At 49.8% G+C, this 27,542-nt stretch overlaps 11 protein-coding genes across 11 annotated transcripts; 8 read left to right on the top strand and 3 right to left on the bottom strand.

Moving 5' to 3' along the window:
* Positions 1-268: 268 nt before the first annotated feature.
* Positions 269-1,851, top strand: VE01_04525 (uncharacterized protein; the record flags this gene model as incomplete). The annotated part of the gene is made up of 3 exons (XM_018273997.1): positions 269-692; positions 747-1,752; positions 1,821-1,851. 3 exons carry the CDS (start codon positions 269-271, stop codon positions 1,849-1,851), a joined length of 1,461 nt encoding a protein of 486 aa, XP_018131241.1.
* Positions 1,852-2,878: 1,027 nt separating this feature from the next.
* Positions 2,879-4,441, top strand: VE01_04524 (uncharacterized protein; the record flags this gene model as incomplete). The annotated part of the gene is made up of 1 exon (XM_018273996.2): positions 2,879-4,441. One exon carries the CDS (start codon positions 2,879-2,881, stop codon positions 4,235-4,237), a length of 1,359 nt encoding a protein of 452 aa, XP_018131240.1. The 3' UTR covers positions 4,238-4,441.
* Positions 4,442-4,672: 231 nt separating this feature from the next.
* On the bottom strand, positions 4,673-6,039 carry VE01_04523 (uncharacterized protein). Its single transcript, XM_018273995.2, has 3 exons — positions 5,693-6,039; positions 5,187-5,615; positions 4,673-5,112 (listed from the first exon to the last, which is right to left on the bottom strand). Exons 1-3 carry the CDS (start codon positions 5,757-5,759, stop codon positions 4,730-4,732), a joined length of 879 nt encoding a protein of 292 aa, XP_018131341.1. The 5' UTR covers positions 5,760-6,039; the 3' UTR covers positions 4,673-4,729.
* A 216-nt stretch (positions 6,040-6,255) lies between these two features.
* On the top strand, positions 6,256-8,512 carry VE01_04522 (uncharacterized protein). The gene is made up of 4 exons (XM_059463628.1): positions 6,256-7,114; positions 7,167-7,271; positions 7,332-7,714; positions 7,793-8,512. Exons 1-4 carry the CDS (start codon positions 6,965-6,967, stop codon positions 8,214-8,216), a joined length of 1,062 nt encoding a protein of 353 aa, XP_059319768.1. The 5' UTR covers positions 6,256-6,964; the 3' UTR covers positions 8,217-8,512.
* On the bottom strand, positions 8,478-10,206 carry VE01_04521 (uncharacterized protein). The gene is made up of 5 exons (XM_018273993.2): positions 9,900-10,206; positions 9,699-9,822; positions 9,502-9,625; positions 8,986-9,437; positions 8,478-8,909 (listed from the first exon to the last, which is right to left on the bottom strand). The coding sequence occupies exons 1-5, from the start codon at positions 10,134-10,136 to the stop codon at positions 8,599-8,601; spliced, it is 1,248 nt and encodes a 415-aa protein (XP_018131239.1). The 5' UTR covers positions 10,137-10,206; the 3' UTR covers positions 8,478-8,598.
* Positions 10,207-10,465: 259 nt separating this feature from the next.
* VE01_04520 (uncharacterized protein) lies at positions 10,466-12,467 on the top strand. The gene is made up of 3 exons (XM_018273992.2): positions 10,466-11,111; positions 11,160-11,867; positions 11,940-12,467. The coding sequence occupies exons 1-3, from the start codon at positions 10,806-10,808 to the stop codon at positions 12,186-12,188; spliced, it is 1,263 nt and encodes a 420-aa protein (XP_018131342.1). The 5' UTR covers positions 10,466-10,805; the 3' UTR covers positions 12,189-12,467.
* Positions 12,468-12,605: 138 nt separating this feature from the next.
* On the top strand, positions 12,606-14,105 carry VE01_04519 (uncharacterized protein; the record flags this gene model as incomplete). The annotated part of the gene is made up of 2 exons (XM_018273991.1): positions 12,606-13,015; positions 13,070-14,105. 2 exons carry the CDS (start codon positions 12,606-12,608, stop codon positions 14,103-14,105), a joined length of 1,446 nt encoding a protein of 481 aa, XP_018131235.1.
* A 972-nt stretch (positions 14,106-15,077) lies between these two features.
* Positions 15,078-20,321, top strand: VE01_04518 (uncharacterized protein; the record flags this gene model as incomplete). The annotated part of the gene is made up of 8 exons (XM_018273990.1): positions 15,078-18,401; positions 18,463-18,477; positions 18,533-18,679; positions 18,735-18,926; positions 18,975-19,383; positions 19,442-19,686; positions 19,757-20,113; positions 20,166-20,321. 8 exons carry the CDS (start codon positions 15,078-15,080, stop codon positions 20,319-20,321), a joined length of 4,845 nt encoding a protein of 1,614 aa, XP_018131236.1.
* A 232-nt stretch (positions 20,322-20,553) lies between these two features.
* Positions 20,554-20,874, top strand: VE01_04517 (uncharacterized protein; the record flags this gene model as incomplete). Its single annotated transcript, XM_018273989.1, has 3 exons — positions 20,554-20,683; positions 20,785-20,820; positions 20,870-20,874. 3 exons carry the CDS (start codon positions 20,554-20,556, stop codon positions 20,872-20,874), a joined length of 171 nt encoding a protein of 56 aa, XP_018131323.1.
* A 1,697-nt stretch (positions 20,875-22,571) lies between these two features.
* Positions 22,572-24,437, bottom strand: VE01_04516 (uncharacterized protein). The gene is made up of 2 exons (XM_059463627.1): positions 23,438-24,437; positions 22,572-23,384 (listed from the first exon to the last, which is right to left on the bottom strand). Exons 1-2 carry the CDS (start codon positions 24,395-24,397, stop codon positions 22,719-22,721), a joined length of 1,626 nt encoding a protein of 541 aa, XP_059319773.1. The 5' UTR covers positions 24,398-24,437; the 3' UTR covers positions 22,572-22,718.
* Positions 24,438-24,684: 247 nt separating this feature from the next.
* Positions 24,685-27,174, top strand: VE01_04515 (uncharacterized protein; the record flags this gene model as incomplete). Its single annotated transcript, XM_018273987.2, has 4 exons — positions 24,685-25,370; positions 25,421-25,659; positions 25,717-27,103; positions 27,172-27,174. Exons 1-4 carry the CDS (start codon positions 25,350-25,352, stop codon positions 27,172-27,174), a joined length of 1,650 nt encoding a protein of 549 aa, XP_018131325.1. The 5' UTR covers positions 24,685-25,349.
* Positions 27,175-27,542: the final 368 nt, after the last annotated feature.

Here is a 27,542-nt window from a genome sequence, read left to right as displayed (position 1 = left end):
AAACAAATCCAGGAACAACTATATTCAACATACGATTGTTAACGCGTTTGACGATATCATAACAGGTGCTGTTGTTGTGAGATACTTTGTACAGCTCAAATATCTTACTTGACAAGACCGCGCTGTGCAAATTGGCCTCTGAGCTACCTGTAGGCTGCGACTCACCTCATCCACCTCAATCACCTCGTCAAGACAGCTTCTCGGACACGCCGATTCTCAACGAGCAACGCATAATACGGCCTATATCCGAAGCTATACCAATATAATTATGGCGGAAACTGTGGTGACGCTCGAAAACGTCGCCCAAATCCTCGAAAATGACACCAAGGTCAAGGTCGCCGGTATCGACGTCGACGGGCAGCTGCGGGGTAAGCTGATGTCGAAGAAGAAGTTCCTCGGTGTCGCAAAAGAGGGCTTTGGCTTCTGCTCGGTGGTGTTTGGATGGGATATGCACGACAAGACATACTTCAAGGAGCTGAAGATTAGCAATAAGGAAAATGGTTACCACGACGTCATCGCTATTCCAGACCTCAGAACGTTCAGGCGGATACCATGGGAAGACGATGTGCCCTTCTTCCTCGTCAGCTTCTTCGACCCAGATACCAAGGAACCACTCAGCGCATGTCCGCGAGGAATTTTAGACCGGCAACTAAAGAAACTAGAGGGCGAGGGCATTGGTGCTATGGCAGGCGGTATGAGATCTCACCCTGCTATTTCCCTACAACAGTAACTAACCGCACCTCTAGCTGAATACGAATTCTACCAATTCCGTGCACCACAGAGCGGCAATGCTCCGATATCTGAACGCAACAACTCTTCGACTGCCACCTTCCTCCAGAACAACCCAGTCGACTCCCTCCCATCCCTCACCGAAGGCATGTTCGGATACAGCTTAACGCGTCCCCTCCATAACAAAGACTATTACTATGGCATCTTCGACGCCTGCGAGAAGTTCAACACCAACATTGAGGGCTGGCATACTGAGTCCGGCCCCGGCGTTTTCGAAGCCGCCCTCGCCTTTGGAGACATCAAAGGCATGGCCGACCGCGCTGGTTTATTTAAATACGTTGTTAAATCCATCGCCACAACATACGGCATCACACCCTGCTTCATGGCCAAACCCCGTCAGGGACTGCCCGGAAACAGTGGCCACATGCACGTCTCCCTCGTCTCATCCTCCGGCGCCAACCTCTTCGCGCGCGAATCCACGGACCCCAACCCGCCCTTCCCGGACGTCGCCAACCTCTCCGACATGGGCCGCCACTTCCTTGCCGGTATCCTCGAGGGCCTGCCAGACATCATGCCCATCCTCGCGCCTACGGTGAACAGCTACAAGCGCCTCGTCGAGAACTTCTGGGCCCCCGTCACCGTCTCCTGGGGCCTTGAGCACCGCGCCGCTAGTATCCGGCTCATCGCCCCACCGACAGCAAAGGCGTCCGCCACTCGCTTTGAGATCCGCGTCCCTGGTGCGGATGCAAACCCCCATTACGTGCTTGCGGCGTGTCTAGCGCTGGGATGGCGCGGTGTGACGAAGAAGCTAGAGCTTACTTTACCACCGCTGGGGAAGGGTGAGGATGTGGGCGGCGAGTCGGATGCTGGGAAGCGGCTGGCGAAAAATTTGGGAGAGGCGACAAGGAGGTTCATGGCGAAGGACAGTTTGGCAAGAGAGGTGTTTGGGGATGAGTTTGTGGAGCACTTTGGAGGGACGAGGCAGCATGAGGTGAGGTTGTATGATGAGGCTGTTACGGATTGGTAAGTTTCCACCTTCTTGATTGAGGTTTATGCGTGTTTGTTATTATATCTTACTAACTTGTGCGCAGGGAAGTGAAGCGTTATATGGAGACAATATAGAGGGGAACCGCCAACTGGTCTCCGGTCTCACTTTGCGTCGGCGCATTTCCATGTCAATACATCTATCTACCCCACCTATAATAGACGGACTATACAAAGCGATATATACCACAATTTTATAGACATGGATCGTTATTTGTTCATGTCCCCCAGGGGCATTCTTTTTTCCTTCAAGGGAGTCAACTGTTCAGTACCCGAGTATCTCGGTACACACGTATCAAGTATTCGACAAACAGCTGACTATGGAATCCTTCTGGTATCTTTCTTCGACACTCCCTCAAAGGCCTATTCCTCACCGCTAAATTATACGCCAAGTCTTTCCCATTGACCAACTTACTCCCGTGCCGTGCCGTCCCCCGTGCCATCCCGCTCCGCCATCTGCCGCCCCACGACGCCGAACAGCATCAACAACCGGTAATTTAAGCATCCAAAATTGCCTCCGTGCCAAATATCGCGATACTTGGCGTTGATGCTTTTCTTGGCACAACCCATTGAGCGATCGGTAGTGTGGGTCCCGGAAAACCCGGGGATTTGATAGGACTGAGCGGGGTGACGGCGTTTCAAATATCCGAGATTTGGGTCTCGAAGGATTCGAGGATGGGGGGTTGCTACGGCACAGTTCACGGGAGGGATTGACCAATAAAATATCTTCATGTCGTGTCAAAAGCGGGGCGAATGGAAGCTATGGTGGTGATGGGATTGACATGTCAATGAACAGGGGTCAGCGAGCTTCGAGAATAGCAACACTAATCTTAAAATGGACTAGAGATGCTCCATTATCGACCCCAAGGATTCCCTCCTTCCTCCTCAATGTTACTAACTACTCTGGGGTTAGATTGCTCCATGAGCTCTCGCTCCGGTGATCCTTCGTCTTTTCTCATTTCACTCTTGGCCGCCGCGCCTGGCTCATTTCATAACGGGTGCCGACTCTATAGCTGTTCCCGTCGCATCGCCGGTGGCCTCGTCCTCGCTCTCCCCTCGCGACTGACTCCATCCTCCACCTTCGCGGACCGAGTCGCGAGCCATCATGGCGTCCCAGGACGACTCCGGCCTGACCCTCCTCGGTCCCCTCACGACCATATTCACCCCGCCTGCTACCTGCCATGACCTCACCGTCCTCTCAATCTCCACTGTCTACAGCACCGTAGTTACCGTGACAAAAACTATCTCCGACGGCTCAGCCGTCTCCGTCTACACCGTCCCCACCATCACCACTTCGACTACCGCTTACCTCGAGAAGTACGACTACGTCCTCGACGACTCCTGCTATCCCGAAGGCTACACCACTTACTCCGCCTACTACTCCCCCGGACGCTGCCCCGCCGCCTGGGAGGGCGTTGTAACCACAGCCCAGAATGGCGAGACAACCATCCAATGCTGCCCCACCTCCTTCACCTTCAGCGGCGAGCTCTGCCGCTCATCAGTCACCGAAAGCACAACCACATCCGTTGTCCTCTATAAGAATGAGCTCCGCGTCGACCCCACCCCAACTCCATCTTACATTCCAGACGAAATGGTATGGGCCACCGGCATAATCGTCCGCTACCGCGACGGCGACTTCCCCACCACCACCGCATCGAAATCCTCGTCTGCCACCAATTCCATCGCAGCGCCCACCTCCACCTTCACCCCATCAGACCCCTCCTCCTCCGAATCCAACTCCGGCCTCCCCCTCGGCGGCAAAATCGGATTAGGCCTCGGCATCCCCGTCGCGGTGATCATCCTCGCCATCCTCGCCTTCCTTTTATTCCGCCGCCGCCGCGCCGCCACCACCCCTACCGTCGCCGGCCCTCCCCAAGCACCCCCGCAACAACAACAAGCGTACGCCCAACCCCCGCCTCAGCAGTACTCTCAACCTCCTCCACCACAGCAGTACTACCAGCCTATGGAACAATCCGTGCCTGCGGGATACTGGGAGGCTAAACCTGAAGAGATGGCACGCGCGAGCGAGATTTATACACCGAGTGCGGCGGGGTCGCCGCGCTTTGGAGGGGCGCAGAGTACGGGATATGCACCGGTTGCGCAGGTGGGTGCGTACGCACCTGCACATGAAACGGGATATGCGCCGGTTGCGCAGGTGGGAGCGTATGCGCCTTCACATGATACTGGGTATGCGCCAGTTGTAGGGTCGGGGCAGGAAGGGTATGGACAGGAGGCTAGGGCGCCGAGTGCGCCGAGTGGGTACGCGCCCGCTGCGGCACCGGAATACGCACAGCAGGCTAGCGCACCGATTGTGCCGTCACAGAGGCTGCCGGTGCCGCCGGTGGAGGGGGCGTCGAGGCAGTGGTCTGGTGGCGGGGGACCGTTGCCGGACCCGGCGGAGTTGTATCCTGAGTATGCGGCTGGGGGGGATGATGATGATAGTGTGCATGGTGGGAGGAGGTGACGGTGGTAGGGATGTGGATGGGGAGGGAAATACCCGAGTTCTTTGTATATATTTTGGAATGGAAAGGGCTGGAAGGAGGAGAGCCTAGGGGATGTAGATTTTTGTGGTTGGGAGTGTTTAGGTATATACCCCATTGGGGGGAGATGTGGATATTGCGGCTGAGGGTTGTTGGATTTAATGCAATATGTAGTTGAAATATAGGCTTCTGAGTTCTAGCATGTGAGTCCTATTGGCTGCCGTGTTTCGAGTTACCATCCCCCTTTTTCTTTAGTCGTTTAGGAGAAGCGAGTCATGTGAAACCGCGATTCAACCCCGAGGGCTTCCATGCCTTGTAAACATCAAAAGTCGAGAACATGACCAAAAAGGGCTATACCTTAGAACATACAAGGTAGTCGCTGGTGGTCACTCCCCAGCTACTGAGCAACCCATCTGAAGCAACCGAATAATATCTCAATTCAGAAAATCTATAGTTATAGAATTATAAAACCCGCATCACTGTCCAGCAGCAGCAGCCTTGGCCGCAAACGCCAAAATATTCTCCAACACCTGATCATCGGACTTGTTGCCCTCCCCCTTAATCTTTTCATAAGCTGGGTACAGGATCGTCTTCTCAACCTCAGTGTACTTCCCATCAGCCACGTACACAACCTCGCCTTGCCTCTCCGTCGTGGCCATCAGATACACTGCTGCGCGTGCTACGATGACGGGTGCTTGCATTGGCTGTGAGATACCAGGCATGATAATTTCCATGCTGGGGATGACACTGGTGTTGGTCCATGATGGCATCAGGGTGTTGATACGCACGGGGATCGAAGCCACGTCGAGGAGACGAGCGTAGCCGCGGCCGAAGCCGAGGACACCGTGCTTGGCGGTCGCTGTGTGCGTTAGTCCAATCATCTTCAAATGCCAACTATTTCCAAGGCCACGAGGGGGATGGGTAGCAGCTTACAGTAATCTGGTGCCCGCAGTGGCTGGAGTCCAGTGCTCGATCCCATCAACACGATGTTGCCACCCCCAGATTGCGTCTTCATGTAGTGCACACCCAGGACAGCGGTGTTGACAACACCCTTGAGACTAACATCAATCAACTCATGGCTTGGCTCCTGGAGTTCCCCAGCCTCGTTGGAAGCAAGGCTGAGATAGTCGGCGCGGGGACCGATACCAGCATTCGCAAAGACATAGTCGATGCGGCTGTGGTGCTCATGGGCGGTCTTGAAGAGGGTGCGGAGGTCGGACCAGCTGGCGACGTTGGTCTTGACGAAGGTGAAGGCTGGGGAGGCGGGGGACTCGGCGGGGGGGTTGATGTCGCCGCTGACTACGGAGGCGCCCAAAGAGAGGAGGAGGGTGACTGTTGCGAGGCCAATGCCTGAGGAACCGCCTGTGGAGGTTGGTTAGTTGGAGGTAAATATTATCATGGGAATGCTATTCAGCGGTGAGGCGGGGAAGTGGTAGTACCTGTGAGAACGACAACCTTGTCCTTGAGGCTAGTAAGGTCCTCGTCTTTGATGAGGAATTCTGCCATAATGATGATAAGCGGTTTGCGAGTAGCTAACTGGATGATAAAAAGCAATCAATTTCTTCTAATCCTGGAAGTAAATGGACAAGAGAAACAATGTCAAGACGATACAAGAGACAGAGGGAGTAGAGTATGGATATGCCAGGGACCGGGCAAGCGGCTTTAGTTCCGAGATGGATCTGGCAGGTGGCCCAACCTCCTAGTCCTCCTAGCCCGTCCCAAATGTAACCCTTATTTCGCAGCGCTATAGGTAATAGAACTAGCAGGAGCGGGGTATAAAACGGTGTTTTGTGGATTTTGTGGATATCTCCATGGGGTCCTCGCGATGATCGTTTCCACTTCTAATCGCCTTTGACCGCGGCTCCCGCCTCTGGCCCGTCCAGGCCCCGTTTCCGTGTTTGACATACCCTGCATCCAAGAGAAATGACCCACCACACGTGTTTCTTGGAACCCCTTCGGCGGCATTTGATGCTCCTTTTCCATACATTCCCAGCACGGTAGTGGAACAGCGAACTATATTGAGTGGCATATGGGCTGCTGCAAGAAATGAGGTCCTGCGAGTCGTGTCTTCACCTTGGCAGGGAACATATCACTCTCTTCTCCCGCTTCGTGGGAACGGCTTCAAGAACCCGGGCTTAACCCCTGTTGCCGGGGACCCAAGGACATATACCCGGGACCACATATACCCCTCAGAAGCAGGCTACTGGAGCCGCTCCGTAGTCCCCGTTGACTAAAGGCGTCGCAAGCTTTGGTGTAGTCCCCGGCAGTAGTGGGAAAAAATGTCTCAGGGGAGATACAGGGACTAAAGGAAGTTTGGTAAGAACTTAAAAGCTAGAGCAACGAGGGCAAGAGCGACAATACTCCAGTCGGTAAGGGTTTCCAAAAGTAGCAGCAGCAATGTTAAAAATCCCGACTCGGCAGTCATGGTGAAAGCAGCGTAGCATTGCATCCCTTGGCCCTGTTCGTCCAGGGTTCAATGCCATTGGGAAAATAACAGGTCAGATATGCCTGCGTGTCAAGGTGTTCACGCTTAAACTTAATTCTCCACAAAATCAAAATCTCGTTGAGTGCCTCGAAGAAACGGAGAAGCACTCGTATTCTATTCTTCTCCATATCAATACCTCTTCCCTTCTTCCCTTCCTTTTTGCGCCTCTTCTTATTTGCTTCATTCACCATCGTTTACCCGCAGCACCCGATTTTGTGTTGCAATTATGGTTCAGCCGGCAGGGGACGGCGTCCCTCTTCTGTATACTTCGATAGTCCTGCTAGCTGTGACTTGGCTCACATTCACCACACGGATATCAGTGCGAATATGGAGGAAAAACTCTGGCTGGGATGACTTGTTGATGTTCATAGGCCTCGTACGTCCACCGCATCCCTTCCCAGACCAAAGACAGTACTAATGAGCCCCAGCTTCTCTTCACAGTAACAGCCTGCCTATGTATTGTCTGTTCCTTCCTCGGGTCCGGCCAGCTCGCTGCTGGTGTCCCTCCCAATGAAACCATGAAGGGAATTAAGGTTTGTACTCTTGCTTTCTACAGTTGGAAATAGAACAAAGTAGAACTGACCGCCGCCAAGCTCTTCTTCATCGCCGAGTTCTTCTACGCTTCCGGCGCCGCCATCATCAAGTGCAGCATCGCCATTACACTACTCAGAATTGCCGACACTCGCCGGAGCTTCGTGTGGACGATCTGGGCTATCATGGCCGCTACTGCCATCTCTGCTATTGTCTTCATTGCCGGTATCGCTAATATCTGCCACCCGATCACCACGCTATGGGGTGAAACTACAACAGGTTCCTGTAACCTGAAGCTAAACAGCGACGTCAGCTTCTTCTTCTCTGCTATAGAGATTGTGACGGACTTTAGTTTGGCAATTTTGCCCGCGATCTTGCTATGGAACATCCAGATGAAGGCTAGGGTCAAGTTTTCCGTGGGTATTATTCTCGGTTTGGGTGCTTTGTACGTACCCCCTAATTCCTCTTGCTTCGTCCCACCACCACTACAAATCCATAGACATAGGAGACTAACCCCCTTCAGTGCAAGCTGTGCCACCATCGTCCGCCTCAGATACCTAACCCTCTACGACAACCCCGCTGAATTCATGTTCGGCACCGGCAAAATCGGCCTCTGGTCCATCATCGAGGAGGGTATCGGAATTACCGCCGGCTCCCTTCACGCCCTGCGCCCGCTTCTATCTCTCCGCATCTTCGGCGGTGGAAGCTCAGTCGACAACACCGGTGCCTCCGCATCAGCAAGCAACAAGTTCAAGCAATCGAACGGGCACCAGGCCCAACGCAACGAGATCAATCTCGATACGTTCCAACAGCTCGGCGACACAGATGCTGATAGCTCGAGGCATATCCTGAAGGAGACGGAGGTGTCGATGACAAGGAGCGAAGGGACAGAGAAGGGGCCAGGAAAGGGGAAATGGGACAGGACGCAGGTGGTTGGGTGGAAATAGGGATGAGTTGTTCCTATTCTGACTGATATTTTTACTTTATGTTCGGATAGCGAGATGTAAGTGGCATGACAAGCGCACGGGATTGATGGATATGGATGTATGCGCAGGGCGGGCATCCGGGGAAGAATCGCCGGATATGGCGATAGTTTGTATGATATGTAACGCCATATAGACGATAGGTCAGGCAACTGTGGCTGGCCGCAGTGTTTGGCTATGGCATTCTTTCAAGAAGGCATGGTGATAAGAGTCACGAAGATAATACCCATATATTCGCATTTGAAGCAAAATTAATAGAGATAGCCTTGTTTGTTACCCAATCATTGAACTCTCTATGCGGTATGCAAATCCTCATCTCTTCGACGTCCAATGCATGAATCATCTTCTATGCCAAGTATGCCTCAACGGCGCCATAATTCGTGCCTGGCGCATGGTAAGTTCGCTCCATTTTCAATCCCGCCTCAGCCAGCAGCCTCGACCAGTGTCCCTCGTCCCTCTCTGAACCGCTGACGGACAACATCGTCATGTCCATCCACCCAGCCTCGACGTCCGCGCCGGTGGCTGGGAGCACGATCTCGGAGATGAGCAGGCGAGAGACACCGGGCGTCATGGCGCTGGCGGTGTTCTTGAGGATGCGCACACAGTCCGTGTCAGACCAGTCATGGAGACAACGGCGGATGTAGTATATTTGAGCACCTGTGTTTGTCAGTATGCTAAAGGGCCAGCACCTACATACTCGGAGGAAACCATTGCCACTGGGGCGAGAACGAACCTTTCACTGTCTGTGGCTTGAAGAAATCGTATTCCATCTTCTCAATCCCGGGCAATGGATCGGTGATCTCAGCAAGGACTTCCGGCCGTTCTTGGAGGATGATCTTCCCCTTTACGCCCTCGGTGAGCGCTCTGATCTGCTTCGTGACATGTCCCTTGCCGCCGCCGATATCGATCAGCAGGACGGTTTCGTCGGTGGTCTCGACTTTGCGAAGCTCGGACCCAAAGGGGAATATCCCGACCGTCCATGAGGCTGCTTCGCTCTGCGCGGCCATGCCAAAGTTGAGGGCGCTAAGGCGGTCGGGACGTTGCCCGAGATATTCCCAAATGGACTGGTCGCCGGTTTTGTGGGCGAAACAGTAGGGATTAATTACCTCTGAATTAGGCGTCTGGAAGCCCTGTTCGCGGAAGAATTCATACATTTTGGTATTTGGGGGGGCAAACTCGTCGTACCTACATAACGGTTAACCCGGTATCGTTGAAGCCAAAAGTATAAGATTATTTGGTTGGTACAGACATTAGTTTGAAAAGACCCTTGATCTCCGGGACCAGATACATCTTCGAATACGCAGTATGGGCATATTCTTCTGGACCAAGTTCTGCGAATGGGCCGACGATGGTAACACATCTCATAAGACGAACTACGCCACGGATGGCAATTAGAAACCCAGGTCGCAATGTTTTCAACGGCAAGCGCAATTTGCGATAACTTACCAAGTAAATTTTTGTCCGCATTAAGTTTCTCTGCCAATTCCGTCGCAGTCGTAGACCCGTCGAGGGGAATTGCATCGAAGACGCCCATCTCCATCACCGCCCGCAAAGCACCAGAATGCGACGACTGTACGATGGAACATGAGCTCAATTATCTCCGCCTCCAGACTATTTGACGGCACAACAAATATTGAGATTGCTCACATTTTCGGAATGGGAAAACACCATGTCCAAAGGCCCTCGCGCGGTCCTCATGAACTTATGGCTCTCCATGAAGAGCGCCGTATGGGACTCGCTGACCTCTCCCGCCGCAGTGGTACCCGCCTGGGATACATTCTTCGTGGCAATCTCGGCATAGCGATCCACAGCCGCGCTCACTTCCTTTAAAGACTGTCGGATGGCGGCAATTTCTTGCGCGACGGATTCGGGAGTTTTCTCCATAGCTGGGACTTTTGTTGGGTCTAATGCGTGCGATTCTGCAGGGTGGTAAAATGAGGTTATGCAGTTTATATCTCCGATCTGCTCCGTATGGACAACTCACCCCCAAGTTCTTCAGCGACCACTTTGGGGGCCAGTATAGCGGGGTATGTGCAGTATACGTAATCGTGCATCCAGAGTCCCATTGGGCCTACTTTCTTATCACTCGTGACACTCATAACTCACCAGTTATCATGACCTGCCATGGACCGAGAACCCCACTTTCTTCACTTTCTACCCATTGTGAGGGCGAGGATGAGAGCGGGGACGCCGGCTTTGATTTCCGCTACGGCCCGGCCAAAGTTCCCTAGCGTTACGACCCTGACACCCAACCAAAGAAGCCACAACGTGGTTTGCGGAAGGAGCTACTGCTGGAGATTCTCAACGTTGCCCGAAGAATTCATGCAACTTGTAGGTTACTGTGTGCTCGTATGCACATCCGCCCTCGTCGCTGTCACCCGCCCTTGTTTATATTACTACCGAGGAGTCTCTCTGGCAGAAAAACCGTGCACCATTGCCGTACTTTGACGAGTCCAATCTGACTATCTAACAGTAAGAGTTCAGTAAGAGCTCGGCGTACGGCTTCCTGGGGCAATTTTGTTAAACGACTGACTGCTCATATTTCCCGACACTATGGAGCAAGCGCAAAGCTCTGCTCCGCCTGTCCAGGCGTCAAGCCTCCCCGATGAAGAGCTGAAGACCCCTGTGGTAGATACACCTGCTCCTATTGTAGCGACCTCTCACCAAGAGTCAAAGGTGCCGGAGACAGATGTGCCTGCCCCTGTTACAGCAACTTCTCACGAAGAAGAGTCAAAGGCTCCGGAAGAAGATATGCCTGCGCCTGTAGTGCCTGCCCCCCATGATGAAGAGCCGGATGTCCCTAGGGCAGAAACTCCTGGAACTGAGCAGGGACCAAACGAACATGACCATGTTGAGATTGTTCGTGCCTCACCCACTTGACCATGAAGCGCTATTGACATTTGTCAGGATTTCGGCGAGGTTGACTCGACCTTTGGAGACAACGAGAGCTCTACCACTTCGCTCGCGTCATCTATCTTTAATTATACGTACGAGAATGGCCGCCGGTATCACGCGTATCACAATGGAGAGTACCCACTGCCAAACGATGCTAAGGAACAAGATAGACTTGATCTCAAGCATCACGTCTTTAAACTCGTTCTGAGGGGAAAGATGTTCCGTGCTCCAATTGGACCGAATCCACAGCGGATTTTGGACGTGGGAACGGGTACGGGTATTTGGGCCATCGACGTGGCAGATGAATATCCAAGCGCGCAGGTCGTCGGTATTGACTTGAGTCCGATTCAACCCTCATGGGTACCGCCGAATTGTGAGTTCGTCGTTGACAATGCAGAGGAGGAATGGCCGTATGCACCGAGCAAAGCGTTTGACTTAATTCATTGGCGTGTCTTGTCGGGGTCAATCAAGGACTGGCCACGCCTGTACTCGCAGGCGTTTAAGCATCTCAAGCCAGGAGCGTGGCTTGAGGCGCAAGAACACGATGTCCGAGTTTCATCCGACGATGACTCCGTTGATCGGGCTACTGAAGTCGTGGATTGGTTTTCAACGGTCGATAAAGCGGCCGAGGTATTTGGTAAGAAAATGGATGTGGCAGACAAGCAGAAACAATGGATGATTGATGCCGGATTCGTCGACGTTCGCGATGATATCTACAAAGTACGTCCAGTCTCCCCATTCCCTGCCCCAGTGGCATTTGGAGTCGTAGCTAACTAGTTGTCCGTATCGCAGGTTCCACTCGGACGCTGGCCGCGAGACCCAAGGTTGAAGGAGATGGGTCTCTATTTCCAAACCCAGAGCGTCGATGCTGTCGAGCCCGTTAGCATGGCACTCTTCACCCGCGCGCTAAATATGAGTCCCGAACAGGCTCAGCTTATGATGGTTGGCCCTCGTCAGGGTATGCGTAACCCTGATTACCATCTATACATCAAGTTTCACTTCGTATATGGCAGGAAGCCATTCGAGGGCGAAAGAGTATAGGTGTATGGTGCTTAAAACTTGTCCTGCATATATGATTATTTTCCTGCTTAGTGTGTTTATACCTGTATAAGTTATGCATGCCGTTTTAGCCGGGTATATGTAATATCCGCATTGGAACCTTGTTGGCTGCGTAGGCAATAGTTTGTAAACTATTGACTACGCCAAGCGGCGGCAAAACGCTAACTTTGAGCTTCTTTTGAAAAACGTGGCTGTCCTGTCCCTGGGGCGGCTGCTCCGATTAAATAGGTGGCAATTTGTAGAAAACATTAATAGTGACGACAAATTCGTTGATTTTCGCGTCCTACTTTTCCAATCGCAATATTTTGAAGCCAAGTAGCTTCGCAGCCTTACGACAGACAAGTGCTCTCTTCTTCTTTCCTTCCCACCCCACCATTCCAGCTTCAAAGCCTTTGCATCATGAGTTTCTCTATCGACAACGAGCTCACATGGCGAGCTACTGCCGAAGTACCATGCCGTGAGGTGGATGGTATGGATTGGGAACGTTGCGCAGCTCTCCATAATCTAATTGTGGGGCTGGGCTGGGCCGTCACCGGCAAACCAGAGACGGAAATGCCAAGGGTGACGTGGTGGCAGAGACATATCACGGATCAAGCTCTAGAGGACAAATGGTCGACAAGGTTATCGCCGTCCCTGAAACTGTTCCTTCAGGCTGCATTCGAAACGCCCCCTGGCCAGAACTTCTTCTACTACTCTACTGGTCTGGCTTGGCCGGATCGCTTGTTCATTCAAGGACACGATGAAGAAGAAATCATGTGCTTATACCAGATGACCAATCTGAGTCTTGGTAGTCACCGAGATGGTCTGAAGTAAAATAACCCCTGGCTCCGTATAATCCGGAACTGACTCTCATATGCGTTTAGCTTTGACCAAGAAATATCGCGGGCGATCTTTCATTGTGATATCCTTGACTCGCATATCACAATGAATGGCCGAACAGAATGGGATCCTCTTGAGGTCGTCTTGAGCGCATGGCTTGACATGATAGACACCGGAAAGGTGGTCGCGAGACCCCAGCCTGGCAATGGGCCGTGTGAAGCCGAGCCGTGGGAGATGCTTCCATTCAGCCAACATGACCTCCAAAGGGCACTTAATGGTTTTGATAATCTAGTTTTTAGGATGGAGTGTCTGATTGAAAATCCCTCGCTGCAAACAAAAGATAACCCAGAGGACCAAGAGAAGCTGCTCGCTCTTGTAAAAGCCAAATTTGAGGCCTCTCGCTCTCGAGATCAGTTTGGCCTTATTTCCAACGAAGTCCTGGATGCCGCTGGCTTGGGAGAAGGCTTTGTCCGGGATTTTCTCACAATGGTTCGTCGGCCAAAGAAGAATATCAAATACGTAGCCCCAGGACTCCGTCTTCCTACTGCAGACGACTTCTCGCCACGCCCACTCCAAGACTTTGATATGCCTGGGTGCTTTCAGTACCACAATCCTGTTCTCCCAGTGCCTCTCTTCATCACAGACATCAACTCCACAACGCCGGTTTTTGAACACTACCCGTTTGAAGACATCCCTAATCTGCCCCACGGACTTTGGACCGGCTACGTGGACAAAGAGAGCGACCACGTATTTGAAGACTCCTGCAGTCTCTGCCTACCATTTGAGGTCGGCGTAAACGGGTTTGCGCGCCACGCCGACGATTCCCTCATCGGCGACAACCAGGAAGGCAGAGTGGCGAGGCCAAACGGCCGGAGGAATGACCTGTACCAGCTGGGATACAACCATTATGGCCCTGCGCATGGGCCACAGCTTGGGGATATACTGGATTTATGGCAGAATCTCGTGGGAGCGGGGGAGTGGGAAGTCGGCGAGGAAGGCGTCTTGGGCGGGATCGAGAAGTTCAAGGAGGCGGATACGGAGGAGCATTATGAGGAGTATCAGCTATTTGTTAAGTGGTAGATTGGAGCTGTCATACTGTTGTCCCCTTGACGACGTGGGATGGCTGCAATCCAGCCATTTATGATGATTCGATCGCTAGTCGTGAGGGACTTTTTTTCATCAAACGCATAGTTCATAGGCTCACGGCTACCCTTCCATGCTCAATAGCAGGTGGCACCATGGGACAAGCTGCAACTCACCCATTACAAGGGATTGGTGCTAAACGTCGCGTGGAGAAAGCACATTTGATCGTAGGAAAAAGTATATTGTTGGTTTAACTGTACAGCATTGACATTTATTGGGCTCCAACCCATTGGCGACTCTAAGTCTTGGGGTGGGAGATGTGTCGGTCCATCGCAACCACTACCCTGATCGCCGAGGCTGACCAACGACACGACGACGAACGAGCTCCCTTTACGCCATCTGAAGGAAGAATTTGGGCTCTTATACACACCTTGGGTCCGTTTATTTGTTTTTCTAACAATCGAAGGCGAGAAGAAGACACTTATGCCGATGGCGGTTTTGGTGAGGAAATCATCGATCCAAGAAGCTTTGCAACAGTTAAATTAACTCCATGTTCGCTGACAGGCAATGTACCCGCCGCCGCTTGTTCGGCCCCTGTCAGCAAGGTTACAATCCTCCCCAGCCTCGAGATGGATCGCTTCCTTCGTCAGTAGGCTATTTTCAGTGAATTGATGACATGCAGCTAGCTAATAGTAGGTGCTTAGCTTTCATAAATGGCTAGGCCGATCAGCCTCACATTCCTCCTCCGCTTGATTTTGTGTGATTGTGACTGTGGCTGCATCATTACCCGACCGACGCGTCCTCGTGGGGGGTGGGTTACATGCATAATTTATGCGTTCGCAGATCGCGTCAGACGGACGACGTGGTGGGTATAGATAACCAACGTGGTCTTCAATTCCATTATATTTCAAACGACACACTTGGCGTCCGTTCTGCTCCCGTGGGAGCCAATCATTTCGGCCATATCCAATGGATAGCAGCAGTGTCGCGACACCGGCGGAGGATGCAAGGCCGAATCTTAATTCCGACGGCGGCGAGGCTCCATCAACCGACGAGGTCCTACAAGAAATCGCTACGCCTACCCACCAGTCTGACGCTGCCGACCCAGCAGCGGTGACCGGCAATAATGAGCAAAGCATCAGTCATTCTGATGCTGTGAGCGCAGGCGAAAATTTGACAGTGACCGAGGAGGCAACGCCAAGTCGTGATTCCAATAGCGGCAATAATACAGCCGTTGATGGCGGCCAGCAAGAACCGGATACGCGTATCCATCAGTCTGACACTGCCGATGCAGCCACAGCGACTAGTAGTAATGATGGCGGAACTAGGGAAATTATCATTCAATCTGATTCCCTAACCAGAAGTCAGAACGTGACCGAAACTGAATCGGCCACTACTGTCCCTAATGTGGATTTGGGTCTAGTTGATAATGGGGTGCGGGTTGAAAAAATACCGATTAATAATGGGCCTCCGTCACAGTCAGATGGGAGGTTACCCTTACAATCGGATGCAGAACTTGATACGGAACGGAATCTAGAACCAGGCTCTGCGCTAGGCGCCGAACCTGACGCTCAACCAGCCCAAGAATTAGACCCAGCAGCGGACCTGGTGCCAGACCCAGAATCAGGTCCAGCACCGAGTCCGGAGGAGGAACAGGAAGAAGAAGATGACGACGACGAAGATGAAACGAGGGATACCTACAAAGTCCGCTTGGCCCAAATATCATCCGAGGATCTGACGTCTCGCGAGGTTGAGTTAAATCAAGCTTTTGGTCAAGCAATTGTAGACGGAAATCTCGAGAAATTCATTCGCCTGCTAGGAGAAGGTGCAAAAATCGACAGTAGATTTGATGATGATGAAGAGGATGGAGATCCAAACCAGACGACCCTCTTTTTAGCTGCTCGACACGATTGGCCAGAGATCGCAGCGAAGATTTTAGAACTGAAGTACGACAAGGATTTCCTTTTAGACGATGAGACGAACGGATGGACGGCTGCTCATATTGCTGCCCAGAACAACAATATTGATGTACTACGCCAGATTCTAGAGGCTGGAGATAGAATTGGGATAAAGCATACTATTGTTAATTTTGAGAACCGAGACAAGGAGACCCCCTTACTTCTTGCAGCTCGCGAAGACTGTCTGGATATCGTCAATATGCTTTTGGATAATGACGCAGATTGGAAGATTGAATCAACCAACGAAGGGACTCCTCTACATTCAGCTGCCTACCATGGCTCCAAGAAGACTTTTGGCCGTCTCTTGGCTATAGATGGTGCGAAAAACTTGATAGGCAAGCAAGATAATGATGGATGGACAGTTCTACATAGTGCCGCTCGAGGAGGCGTTGAAGTTGATTCTCTCCTTGGTGACGAATCAATACTGAAGGTCGTGACAAAAAGAACACAATCGACACCGCTACTCATTGCCGCTCTTAATGGCAAGAAGGATATATTAATCTCACTCCTAAAGGCAGGTTCCGATTTATTGGCAAAAACGAACGATGGGCGAACAGTGTTGCACATGGCCGCTGAATCTGGCAGCGTTGAAACCCTGGAAGAATTAGTTGGGAAACTCGATCGAGACACAATACTTTGGAAAGACGACAAGGGAGGTACGGCATTGAGTGTAGCTGCCACTGAGCAAGAATACGATGCAGTTTGCTTCCTCATGGGCCTTGAGGCGTTTGCGCTGCCTAGGCTTAAGCTTGGTTCTTCTGCGAAGATGAATCAGCGTGACGTACAGGAAGTCAGAAGGTTTTTTATCGATTATTTTGAGGACAAATCGGAAAGTGAGCTGGATTCTCTGATGCATTGGCATCTGGTAGTGCATTGGGCGGTATATTATGGATGGCAATCGGTAGCCAGGACTTGTTTTAATCGGCAGGGGAACCTGTGTGACTTGAAAACTAAATCGGGAGAAACGCTGCTTCATGTGGCTGCGTGTAATGGATACCCCGGTGTTCTTGAGCAGCTCATGGACTGTTTTAAGAAACGTGGTTCGATGGAAACAAATGTTATGGCGAAGATATCCGACAAGACGAACGACGAAATAATTCCGCTTCATTTCGCAGCAGGTAATGGCTACGTGGACACAATGACATCTTTGCTGGAAGGTTCTGTCAGCGACGAAGTTGCTGCTAAATCAAAAAATGATAAAGCGTTGCTCTATAAGGAATCATGGGCTCAGATTCTTGTGGAATCACGGAATGGGGAAACAGCTCTCTATTTTGCTGCAAGGAATGGTCACCAAAACGCTGTCTCCTTCTTATTGCGGTGGTTGGAGAAGCATTCGGAGCTACAGAAAATCATCAGAAAAAAAACCAAAGACGGCAAAACCCCCTTGTCTCAGGCAGCCGACAATGGCCACCAAGGTGTAGCTAAAACCCTTTTGGAAGTTCTTACGGAGCATGATTTTGGTAGGGATTCCAAGGTCGCTTGGGATGAATTGACTGAGGTTGCACGAACTGGGCTTGAAGAGTACGTGGAATTGATTGTTGATAAAAAAATACTGGCGCCTAATATTCTGGATAACGGCCCCCAGGGTTTGTTTCCAGATCAGAAATGGACTGGTCTGCTTTGGGCTGTGTATTACGGTCACTACAAGGTTGTCTGGTGGCTATTGCGGAGGAATGGCCCGACAATCTTAACATCTCCAATTTTTGAAGACGCAACGGATATGGTTGATACATTGTTAACCAAGTTGAACAATACTGCGAGTCTCACCCTGGAAGTAAAGAGCGAAAAGGAACGGCAATACAGGGAAATAAAGGATTGCCTTTACAGTCCTCCCCGAGTGGAAAATGTGTATGACCAGTACGATCCAGATGGATTTCCCAGTGTGCCGCAGCCGTCAGGGAAAAAGGAAATGGTGTGCAAAAAATATAGGGCCACTATCGTAGATTTTTACAACAAGGCTGGCCATGTCAGCTTTGCAGCTCTAAGCCGGACGATGCTTGAAACTATCTACGATAAAAGCCTAACGTTAGATGAGATCATGACCGGTGCCGGAATGGATCGCAAAGAGCCGAAATCATTGAATAAAGCTTCCGGGGTAGATCAACCTATTCAGAATGCCGTGGGTAACCCGATAGCTACTGAAGCACCCGCTGCTGGAGCCGCTGATGCCGAAGCACCTGCCGTACCACCCGCTACTAGGCAGCCCGCTCCCGAAACACCCGCTGCCGGAACACAAAAGCACGCAGCCGCTACAAGGCAAGAACAAAACTCCAAGAAGAAAGATGTGCACGAAGATGGATACAGATTTAGATGGATACATGTTCCGGCCAACAATGTGAGCAAAACTCCAATCCTCAAGCGGTGAGCTGCAAACTAATCATGCAAAACCTGGATAGATGGAGTGGATTGAGGTAGAATATTCACAAGCCAAAGTATGACACATTATACTTACAACTCATTCATTAGGATTTACTAAGTCGGTCATTTTCGACAAATAAAGAACACCGTCCAGTGAGCAACTTTGTCCGTGGAAATAGACATGAGCTCCAAAGTGCGTATGCGGATAAATCCGGCGTATATCAATTCTCGCGGAGTATGAAACCTCTGTGTACAGTTAGTTACCCTTTCGGAATTTAACGCCTAGTAGTGACGGCTAAAATGTGTACAGAGACAGCCATTGAAAACCGATCCAGAGCGAAACATGCAGGGCAATATAGATCCAACTAGTAGGGGCGAGGTTGCAACAAAACTAGGAACCAACACCGTCCCCAACACTGAACAGGTCAAATCTCTCCAAGGAAGGGAATTGGGAGCAGAGATGCGTAGGACATCAAGCGGTGTTAGCCATATTGCACTTTACGTATGTCACAGACACTATTCACCGCCGGAAGTCTAACATCAGCGTCAGATGCCATATCTCACCTTTTCCAAAGCTAATCTGGGGAATGGAGCATCCGTTCAATTACCTAATTCATTGGTCGATGCGTATGGGAGAGAAACAATCCATGAATTGCGAACCTTAGATCGGTACTACTACTCGTCTTTACCAGAAGAAGACGTCCAGAAGAGAAATGGGGATCAGGTGCTCACAAAATACATTACACTGAAAAAGGAGGAGAATAGTATTGGCAGGCCGCGCGATGCACCCCCAGTGGATCAGCAACACGTGAAAAAAAAGCCGAGGAACCGACAACATAAAAACCCCAAGGAAAATCAACACAAAAAATCAGAGGAGGACCAACACAATTCACCCAGGAGAGATGAGACAGGCCTAATCTTGCAGGTGGACCAACTGTGGTTATGGGTGATTGATGGCGGTAAAGCTAAATTCCCTTGAATTGGTGGCGTATTAGAGGTGCTAACAACGTCACAAAGATAAAATAATCACTAGCTCAAGCTACCAAACAGACGGGGAGCCTGATATCATACTAAAGAGAGTCTTCAAGCACTTGATCGATGGACGTGATCATGATAGGCACCCCCCTTCATCACCAGAGCAATTGATGCAACTAATCGTTAGCAGCGCTACTGGGGTCATTGAGCAACGGAAAGTAATACTTCCAGAGAAAAAACTGTCATTGTCCATCTTGGAGATTTTTGAGAATGCTATCGGTGATGTCGTAAGTTAACTTTCATCGTTCTTATGGTCTTGTTCTGTGGATATAAGTACTATTGCTAATACTTTTATAGGAAGACGGCGAGTTAAAACTTTTTTCGAAGTTCAAGGAGACCCTTAATAAAAATAATTCAACTGATGAAGGGTATTCAATTGATGAAGAGATAGGCTATTTGGTCTTAATCAAGGATATATTGGACGAACTCAACATCCTCAAATCCCTAATAAAGGACCAGAAAAAAGTGTGGCACGATGCTTTCTCTGAATACACGACGGAGATTAAATCTTTGACAAAGGATCCAAAAAAGGGGTGGCATGATGCGTTCTCGGAGTATACGATGGAGAAGGACTACCTAAATTCAAGAGAGCCAGGCGAGATTCTCGAAATGTTGGAGGAGATGATCACAGATGCCACACGTGTAGAGAGATCGGTGCGTCCTAACGCTTCCTGCTCGATGGCGATTTCACCGCTAACCGATGCAGATAAACGATCTTCTGGATTTAAAGCAAAAGCAAGCCAACCTATCCGAAGCGCAATCATCACGTAAACAAGCCGAAGAAACGGCAATGCAAGGCACTACACTTATGGTGTTTACGATTGTTACCATTGTCTTCGTGAGTTATCTCAACACAAACTGATCAACCTACGGTGAATCTTTCTGACAGGAAAAATCCGAAATCAGCTTCCCATGTCATTCTTAGCAGCACTGTTTGCTCTAGATATCACAGTATTTCCCCATGCATCTGATAAATTATCATACAAACCTGGATGGATCTTTCCAATGATTTGTATGTATACTCTAATCACACACTGGCCGGTGTTTTGTTTGCACCTCACTAATAAACATTTTAAGTCGGGCCCTCCGCCGCAATGTCTATCCCAGCAATCTATTTTGCTTTTCACGTGGACACTGCCCTATATATTTGGGGTAAATTGAAAGAGGCGCCACGAATCTTCTGGCTAAAGACTGAGCACAAGCCAAAGAAGAAGTCTGATGATGGTACGTATTTAAATTAAACTGGCTCGGGTTTCGTATCTTCAACTAAAACTGCGACGACCCGTGCTCTAAATGTTGTGTGCCTCTTCTAACAGTAGATACAGAACCACCCGTCAGAAACCAAAATGCAATGATTAAGAGTGAGTCAGAACTAGAAAAAGGCAGATCAGATGAAGAGCTGCGTAATAGTATAATGGGGAGATTTAGGAGAGTAGGAAGTATTCAAGTAAGGTAGCTTTACGACCGAGCTGGACAACGGATTCATCGTATTATCCTCCGTCAAGGGAACTTTCTAGGATGCCGTGATTGTTACTTGTGGCAGTTGGTTGACTCAGAGGTTATTACATACGGTATATTTAGGATAGGATAATAAATGGTATAATTGTTGAAAGGTATTTACCAAACCAAACTCCTGTTTCGAGGCTTAGATTGAGTAGGCACAAAAATCCTTGATCATAACAGCAACCAACCCCCCCCGTAGACAATCCCCACATTCCACATTTGTGCCTACGCGGGTTGGACTTTTTGGATAGATGGTTTGTGCCAAACACGATGATGGGCCCATTGTAGATCTATCTGTCAGATTCTATGCCGACGTGAAAATGATTTCTTTCACGGCAACAGTTCCTTAAGTCCGTCGTCCAAAGAAAAAATGCCACCGGCGTCATGTGAGATAGGTTGGTAACAAATGGGCGACTGCCCTATTTCCTAAGTTTGAGGGGCGCCTGTTTTCGTTATCTTCACCACCACGAGAATCCTTCGTGACATCATGATAGCTGGGTTGACTCGACAAGGATGCGTGCCTTCTGCCATTCCACGCATCCGTAGCGATGTATAAAAGAAGCGACTATTATTACTAGACAAGCATACCTTTTAGCGGTGTATTGTAGCTCAATAATAATTGCTCATATGGTGTATAGCAGTCTAGGCGTGAAAAATAAATATCATGCACTTCTAGGTCTTGTCCTTCAAGACATCGTAGAAGAAGCTATTGTTTTCTAATTTCCAATAGAATACTTCTACCTTATAATAAATAACACAAATACGCCTGCTCCATATTAAAAAATATTCGCCATACTTTTAATGGCACGTTGCCTTGCTCGACATTTTATGATCGCCTTGTGGTTTTCTCACAACATCAAATTCATGTGTGACATTATGCCAAAGATGTAACTTGGGCTTGAATTTTCCTTCCCCAGACGTCTTCATTGCAGATTCTGGTTTATAATCAGTGTTCGGCAGATCGTGATCCGGATCTGATCCGTAGCCCTCACGGGTCAGATCATGATCCGTCTAATATCTAACGGATATATCCGGATCAGATCCGGATCTCTTAAAAAATGAGGCTTAAAATATATACATATAAAGCGTCTTTGCTAGAATTAATTATACATTTATTATGCAGCCTTGGCTATTCTTGGCTATTCTTGGCAATATCCGTATGATCCGGATCTATCCTCGGATCTCACGGATACGCCAAAATTATGACGGATAGGATAGATCCGGATCATGATCCGGATCAGGTCGGGTCATCTACGATCTGTGCCGAACACTGTTTATAATTTATATAAGGTAACACACCGAAACCAATAGGAGCAAGAGATACATCATGATATAAATGATCGAGAGAATTATAAATAAAAATTACTTTAGCTTTAATTCTGTTGACATATTTTATTTATACAGGTCTATTGTTAATCCTTTAAACCGAAAGCTCAGGTGAGCCGCCCTAGTTTAAATAAAGAATGGAGCTATTGGCAAGCCACGTACTAGCACACCAGGGACGGTGCGATGGTGTTCTCATCGCAGCATGGAAGGAAGGATTTATTGTCACAATATAATGGGAACAGGAACACAACAGAAGGTGAAAACGTGTATTTTGGTTTACTAAGCCCTTGCTCTCGACGCTAAAATGAACGTGTATCCAATAATTTCCAGTTCAAACCAAGAAATAAAAATATCCTAGTCAGTGAGTTCCACTCATTCGTCGTTGATATAAATAGTAGAAATCCAAGCACAATATTTTTACGAACCGAGGCTACAGCTCCCACCAAGCGGCCTTCCTGGCTTTATTCTCCTTTTCTAGAGACTCGTCCACCAAGTCACCAAAGCGACTTGTGAAGTCCTCCACAGTCATATCTCCGGCCTCGGCCTCCACCTCCACCTCATAGTCCCCAGGAGGCTTCGGTGGAATCAATACATGGCGGGGAATCTGCAAGACGCCATTACGGGCAATTCCGTCCTGGACAGCGACGTCAGTATACCCATTAATTCTCACATTAATTAAGCGCCCAAAACGTGCAATATCAATTCCGAGACTCTTTCCCTCCAACAACGTCGGCAGATCGACATGCAGAGGAACTCCGACAGGAATATATTTCTTGGAGTGGTAGAACGCGTCAGAGTACAGCGTCTGGTTGGCAACGATGTGATACTTCAGCAGCGCCTTAAGGTAGCTCTCTCCACGAGGGCTAAAGAGAAAGGCAAGAACCTTCGGCCCAAGAATCTGGAAGCCACGGTTATCTGGCGCGAAGAATGTGGCGCCGGTGGTGTGGGCTTTCGCGATATCAGATGCCAGCCCTGTTTTGGTGAGAGCGAGTTGGAGGGTAGAGAATTGGCCAGGGAGGTGAGATAGGATGGTTAGGATGGAGGGAGGAGGGAGGAGGATGTGATCGATGGCATGGATTATGCCGTTGGTTGCACCCTAGACGGGGTGGTTAGTACGCGAGTAAAATTCGAATGGGGGGATTAACTTACGATATTGACCGCTTTGAAGTGGGTGACAAAGTTAACATTTAGCCCACGTAGGCCAAGTCCAATCCGCAACCTCTGAGCGTTTCCACCGAGTCCATCTTCCTTCAAGGACGTTGGGACTGTGTGGCTGAGCAGCAGCCTCCGGAGGGGGTAGAGGTCGGGCGAAAGGTGGTACTCCAAGATTGCCTTGATGATCTCCTTGCTAGGCTTCTTATGAAAACCAGGGAGATGCTTGAATGCATCATTCGTTGGCGCAAAGATCGTGTAGTTGGCCTCCGTGCTGTTGAGGAGCTGGACAAGGTCGTCAAACTGGTTGATGATCTTGGTCAGTTCCGTCGTGAACTTGCTGCTGGAGATTTGCTCATATATCGTACGGTTCGGCTTGCCGTGGCCATGATGAGGCTTCTTATGGTGAGGAGGATGAGGGGGACGAGGGGGATGGGGTGGATGTGGTGGGTGAGGTGGGTGAGGCGGGTGATCGGGGTGGTCTGGATGATCTGGATGATCAGGGTGGTCTGGGTGGTCTGGGTGATCCGGGTGATCCGGATGGTCTGGACGATCTGGGCGGTCCGGACGATCTGGATGATCTGGGCGATGCGGACGATGTGGGCGGTCTGGATGACCAGGGTGACGAGGATGATCTCCTACCATGAAAGGATTGATCTCGTCGACGACGTCGGAAGCAGAGTCGATCCACGCCTCGGCATCGAACGCCTCATATGTGGACAGGCTGTATCCCTTAGCTTTTTTGGCTAGGCTTTCTGCCACTGATATGGCTTCATCAAGAGCATTCTCGGTAAGGCTGATGCTCTTCTGATAGCGGTCTCCAAAACTACTAGAAATTCTCTCAAAGAAGGTCTTTGACTTCTTGGGCACAAATTTTTGCTGTCCAACCTCGGTCTCCTCAGGGAGAACGAAGGCCGCAGATATAGCGACAAGCGGAAGGATGTTGATGAGCTTCATCTTGATGATATATCAAATATATCAAGGGATGGGATACATCGGGGAGAGAGAGGAAAGAGAAGAGGGGTGTCTGATATCATATAATCTGGGTTATTATGGCGTATTATTACCTGCTAGCACATAGACGCCAGGGGGTTCAGGGATTCGAGTGGTGTGACAACCGAGGACACGCGGCGAGGTCCATCTCAGATAGTTCGAAGTCCCCGGTCTCTTCGAGATAAATATCACTTTTATCATATAGCCGCTGCGATTTATCTTTTTTTTTGCACCTACAACATAAGGCATTCCACCAATTAGTACAGTCCTTTCTCCTCATACCTATCTCACAAGCGACATGTGGTTTACTTCTCCTGCATAGAGCTTCTTTTTTCTCGCGTATAGCGGATTGTGTACCTCAAGACGGAGATGCTGGTGGTGTCGTCGTCGTCGTCGTCATCACCTATTAGCTTTATCTTTCCTGATTGGCTACAGCTTCGTCGCTGTTCCCCTCATCTCACCTTTCTGAGGGCCGGTTTTAGTGTCCGTGCATTATATCACGTGATCGCATTTTCAGCAAATGAAAGTCAAGCTTTCTTGGCATTAAGTCAATTTATATGACGTCGTGACGAACTAAGAGAGAACAAACGGTTCATGAAGGTATTGTGAAAGGTACGGGCATGGTTTTGCGGTAATAAAGGTAGGTCATGGCTACTAATGGCTGTCTTCAGGTAAGCTATGAATGTGACCATGTGAAAGTAAACAATGTCGAAGTTGCTGTGATGAACTACAACTTTCAACGATGATGATGCCAAATGCCAAATGCGCGGATACTTTGTCGTCATATTTGGAGTACTTGGTTTGGCCGTGGGCTGTATATCTACTTTCCTCGGTATCAATCAGCTTCCCTTAGTCTACTAGGAGACCCTTCCACCCAATAACTTTTTTTAGCAAGACCCTTAAAATCCAGTTCAGTATGGTTGGCCTTGCGAGACATGTAAGATCACGCTGACGAGTCTTGGATTTGATTGTTAACCTCCCATATAGGTTGACTCGGACGAGATCGTCCAGCGCCTCCATGGAATGCACATGGCTGAAGCTGGGAAACGTCATGTCCATACCAATGGCGGCACGTCCCACATAACTCCATATTCGACACGATATGCAAGCCGGTCAGACATTCCCAAGTTCCAAATCCCGCAGCAGGGAGCGCCAGCCGATGCTGTCTACCAGATTCTCAAGGATGAACTTGATCTAGATGGGAAACCAAATCTGAACTTGGCAAGGTATGTTATAACACTTATCAATCCCGCCGCAGACAAATACTGACAAGAGGTTCTCAGCTTCGTTGGAACATTCATGGAATCCCGGGCCGAGCAATTGATGATTGAAAATATCTCCAAGAATATGGCCGATTCCGACGAATATCCTGCTCTAATGACCATGCATACTCGCTGCGTCAGCATTATCGCCGACTTCTGGGGCGCGAAGAAAGACGAGAAACCGATTGGATCGGCAACAACTGGTTCATCAGAGGCCATTCATTTGGGCGGACTCGCTATGAAGCGGCGATGGCAAGAAAAGAGAAAGGAGGAGGGGAAAGACAGCAGCAAACCGAACATCATTATGGGAGCCAATGCTCAAGTTGCATTGGAAAAATTCGCCCGGTATTTCGACGTCGAAGCACGGATTCTACCAGTATCCAAAAGGAGTAACTACAGGCTGGATCCTGACCTAGTGAAAGAACACATCGATGAAAATACCATTGGAGTCTTTGTTATACTTGGAAGCACATACACGGGTCACTATGAGCCCGTGGAGGAAATCTCCAATATCCTTGACGAATATCAGCAAAAATCCGGAGTCGACATTCCCATTCATGTCGATGCCGCGAGCGGTGGCTTTGTAGCTCCGTTCACACATGCTGGAGCCGGAGGCCCAAAGTGGAACTTTGACCTGCCACGCGTAAAGTCAATCAACACCTCCGGACACAAGTTTGGTCTCGTCTACGCTGGAGTTGGCTGGATAATCTGGCGCGACGAGTCGTACCTCCCCAAGCATTTGATATTTGAGCTCCATTATCTGGGCGGGACCGAAGAGTCATTCACACTGAATTTCTCCCGGCCAGGCGCCCAGGTCATTGGGCAGTATTTCAATCTCATACACCTTGGATTCAGTGGCTATCGCTTGATAATGGAGAACTGCCTCGCGAACGCTAGGCTTCTGTCGAAGAGCCTCGAAGCTACGGGTTGGTACGTGTGTTTGTCTGATATCCACCGCCAGAAAGGCGTGCATGACTACAATGACGAAGATGGAGGGGCATTCGCGACTACGGACAACCCAACCTCCGCCGCCTATAACGCCGGTCTCCCTGTCGTGGCATTCTGCTTCTCGGATGCATTCAAGAAAGACTACCCCCACGTGAAGCAGGAGTCCGTGTCTCAGCTGATGCGTGCGAGACAGTACATCATCCCTAACTACGCTCTCCCCCCTGGCGAGGAAAAGACCGAGATCCTGAGAGTGGTGGTACGAGAGTCGATGAGCTTCGATCTGCTAGATCGGCTTATTGCGGATCTGTGCTCTGTCACGCAGATTCTGCTTGAGAACGATGAGATGGATTTGAAGCTTCTTCGGGCTCGGCAGACTATGGAGGGTGCTCATGGGAGGGTGGGGAAGCAGGGTGATGGCGGTGACAAGGGTAACGATATGGATGGCGGCGTTCATCGGAGTGTATGTTGACTCGCCTCGATCTGAGTATAACCTGTCACGGCTGCTACTCAAAAGGTCTTCTGTATTAGTAATTTAGACGTTACATATAATTTCGAGTTATCCATAGCCTTTGACATACAGAGGACAAAGGTCACAATCAACGAAGTCACTGGACGTTTGCATCGATGCATTTGATAAACAGTCACGATGGCATTTCACGCTTTGCATGTGTGGCACAATTTTGGAGTTTGACGACTTAAAAAAAAAAAAAAGGGGCCCTTTCAACAACCAGTATGTAGTTCCACAGTGAAGCGCACTATCACGACCGCAGTCGTACTCTACACACCAAGCCCCAACATGCACGCGGTGCAATGTTTGTCTCTGTAATGGCGACCCTTCTTCCATTTTCCTTGATATCCAAGTCTCTGCCTTCCTGTACCCCGAGTCCAACGTCTCACAA

This window comes from Pseudogymnoascus verrucosus, assembly GCF_001662655.1.
Source record: "Pseudogymnoascus verrucosus strain UAMH 10579 unplaced genomic scaffold scaffold_16, whole genome shotgun sequence".
Lineage (NCBI taxonomy): Eukaryota > Fungi > Ascomycota > Leotiomycetes > Thelebolales > Thelebolaceae > Pseudogymnoascus > Pseudogymnoascus verrucosus.
This window is presented reverse-complemented; position numbering and strand designations above follow the sequence as displayed.

Coding starts and splice junctions, on each gene's coding strand:
- VE01_04520 (XM_018273992.2), top strand. CDS start 10,806: ATGGAGCAAGCGCAAAGCTCTGCTCCGCCTGTCCAGGCGTCAAGCCTC. Junction 11,112..11,159: donor AACATGACCATGTTGAGATT/GTTCGTGCCTCA, acceptor GACATTTGTCAG/GATTTCGGCGAGGTTGACTC. Junction 11,868..11,939: donor TTCGCGATGATATCTACAAA/GTACGTCCAGTC, acceptor TCCGTATCGCAG/GTTCCACTCGGACGCTGGCC.
- VE01_04523 (XM_018273995.2), bottom strand. CDS start 5,759: ATGGCAGAATTCCTCATCAAAGACGAGGACCTTACTAGCCTCAAGGAC. Junction 5,616..5,692: donor CAAGGTTGTCGTTCTCACAG/GTACTACCACTT, acceptor CAACCTCCACAG/GCGGTTCCTCAGGCATTGGC. Junction 5,113..5,186: donor ACTGCGGGCACCAGATTACT/GTAAGCTGCTAC, acceptor TAACGCACACAG/CGACCGCCAAGCACGGTGTC.
- VE01_04521 (XM_018273993.2), bottom strand. CDS start 10,136: ATGGAGAAAACTCCCGAATCCGTCGCGCAAGAAATTGCCGCCATCCGA. Junction 9,823..9,899: donor TGTTTTCCCATTCCGAAAAT/GTGAGCAATCTC, acceptor TCCATCGTACAG/TCGTCGCATTCTGGTGCTTT. Junction 9,438..9,501: donor AAGGGTCTTTTCAAACTAAT/GTCTGTACCAAC, acceptor ACCGTTATGTAG/GTACGACGAGTTTGCCCCCC.
- VE01_04522 (XM_059463628.1), top strand. CDS start 6,965: ATGGTTCAGCCGGCAGGGGACGGCGTCCCTCTTCTGTATACTTCGATA. Junction 7,115..7,166: donor TGTTGATGTTCATAGGCCTC/GTACGTCCACCG, acceptor AATGAGCCCCAG/CTTCTCTTCACAGTAACAGC. Junction 7,272..7,331: donor AAACCATGAAGGGAATTAAG/GTTTGTACTCTT, acceptor ACCGCCGCCAAG/CTCTTCTTCATCGCCGAGTT.
- VE01_04516 (XM_059463627.1), bottom strand. CDS start 24,397: ATGAAGCTCATCAACATCCTTCCGCTTGTCGCTATATCTGCGGCCTTC. Junction 23,385..23,437: donor ACTTCAAAGCGGTCAATATC/GTAAGTTAATCC, acceptor CACCCCGTCTAG/GGTGCAACCAACGGCATAAT.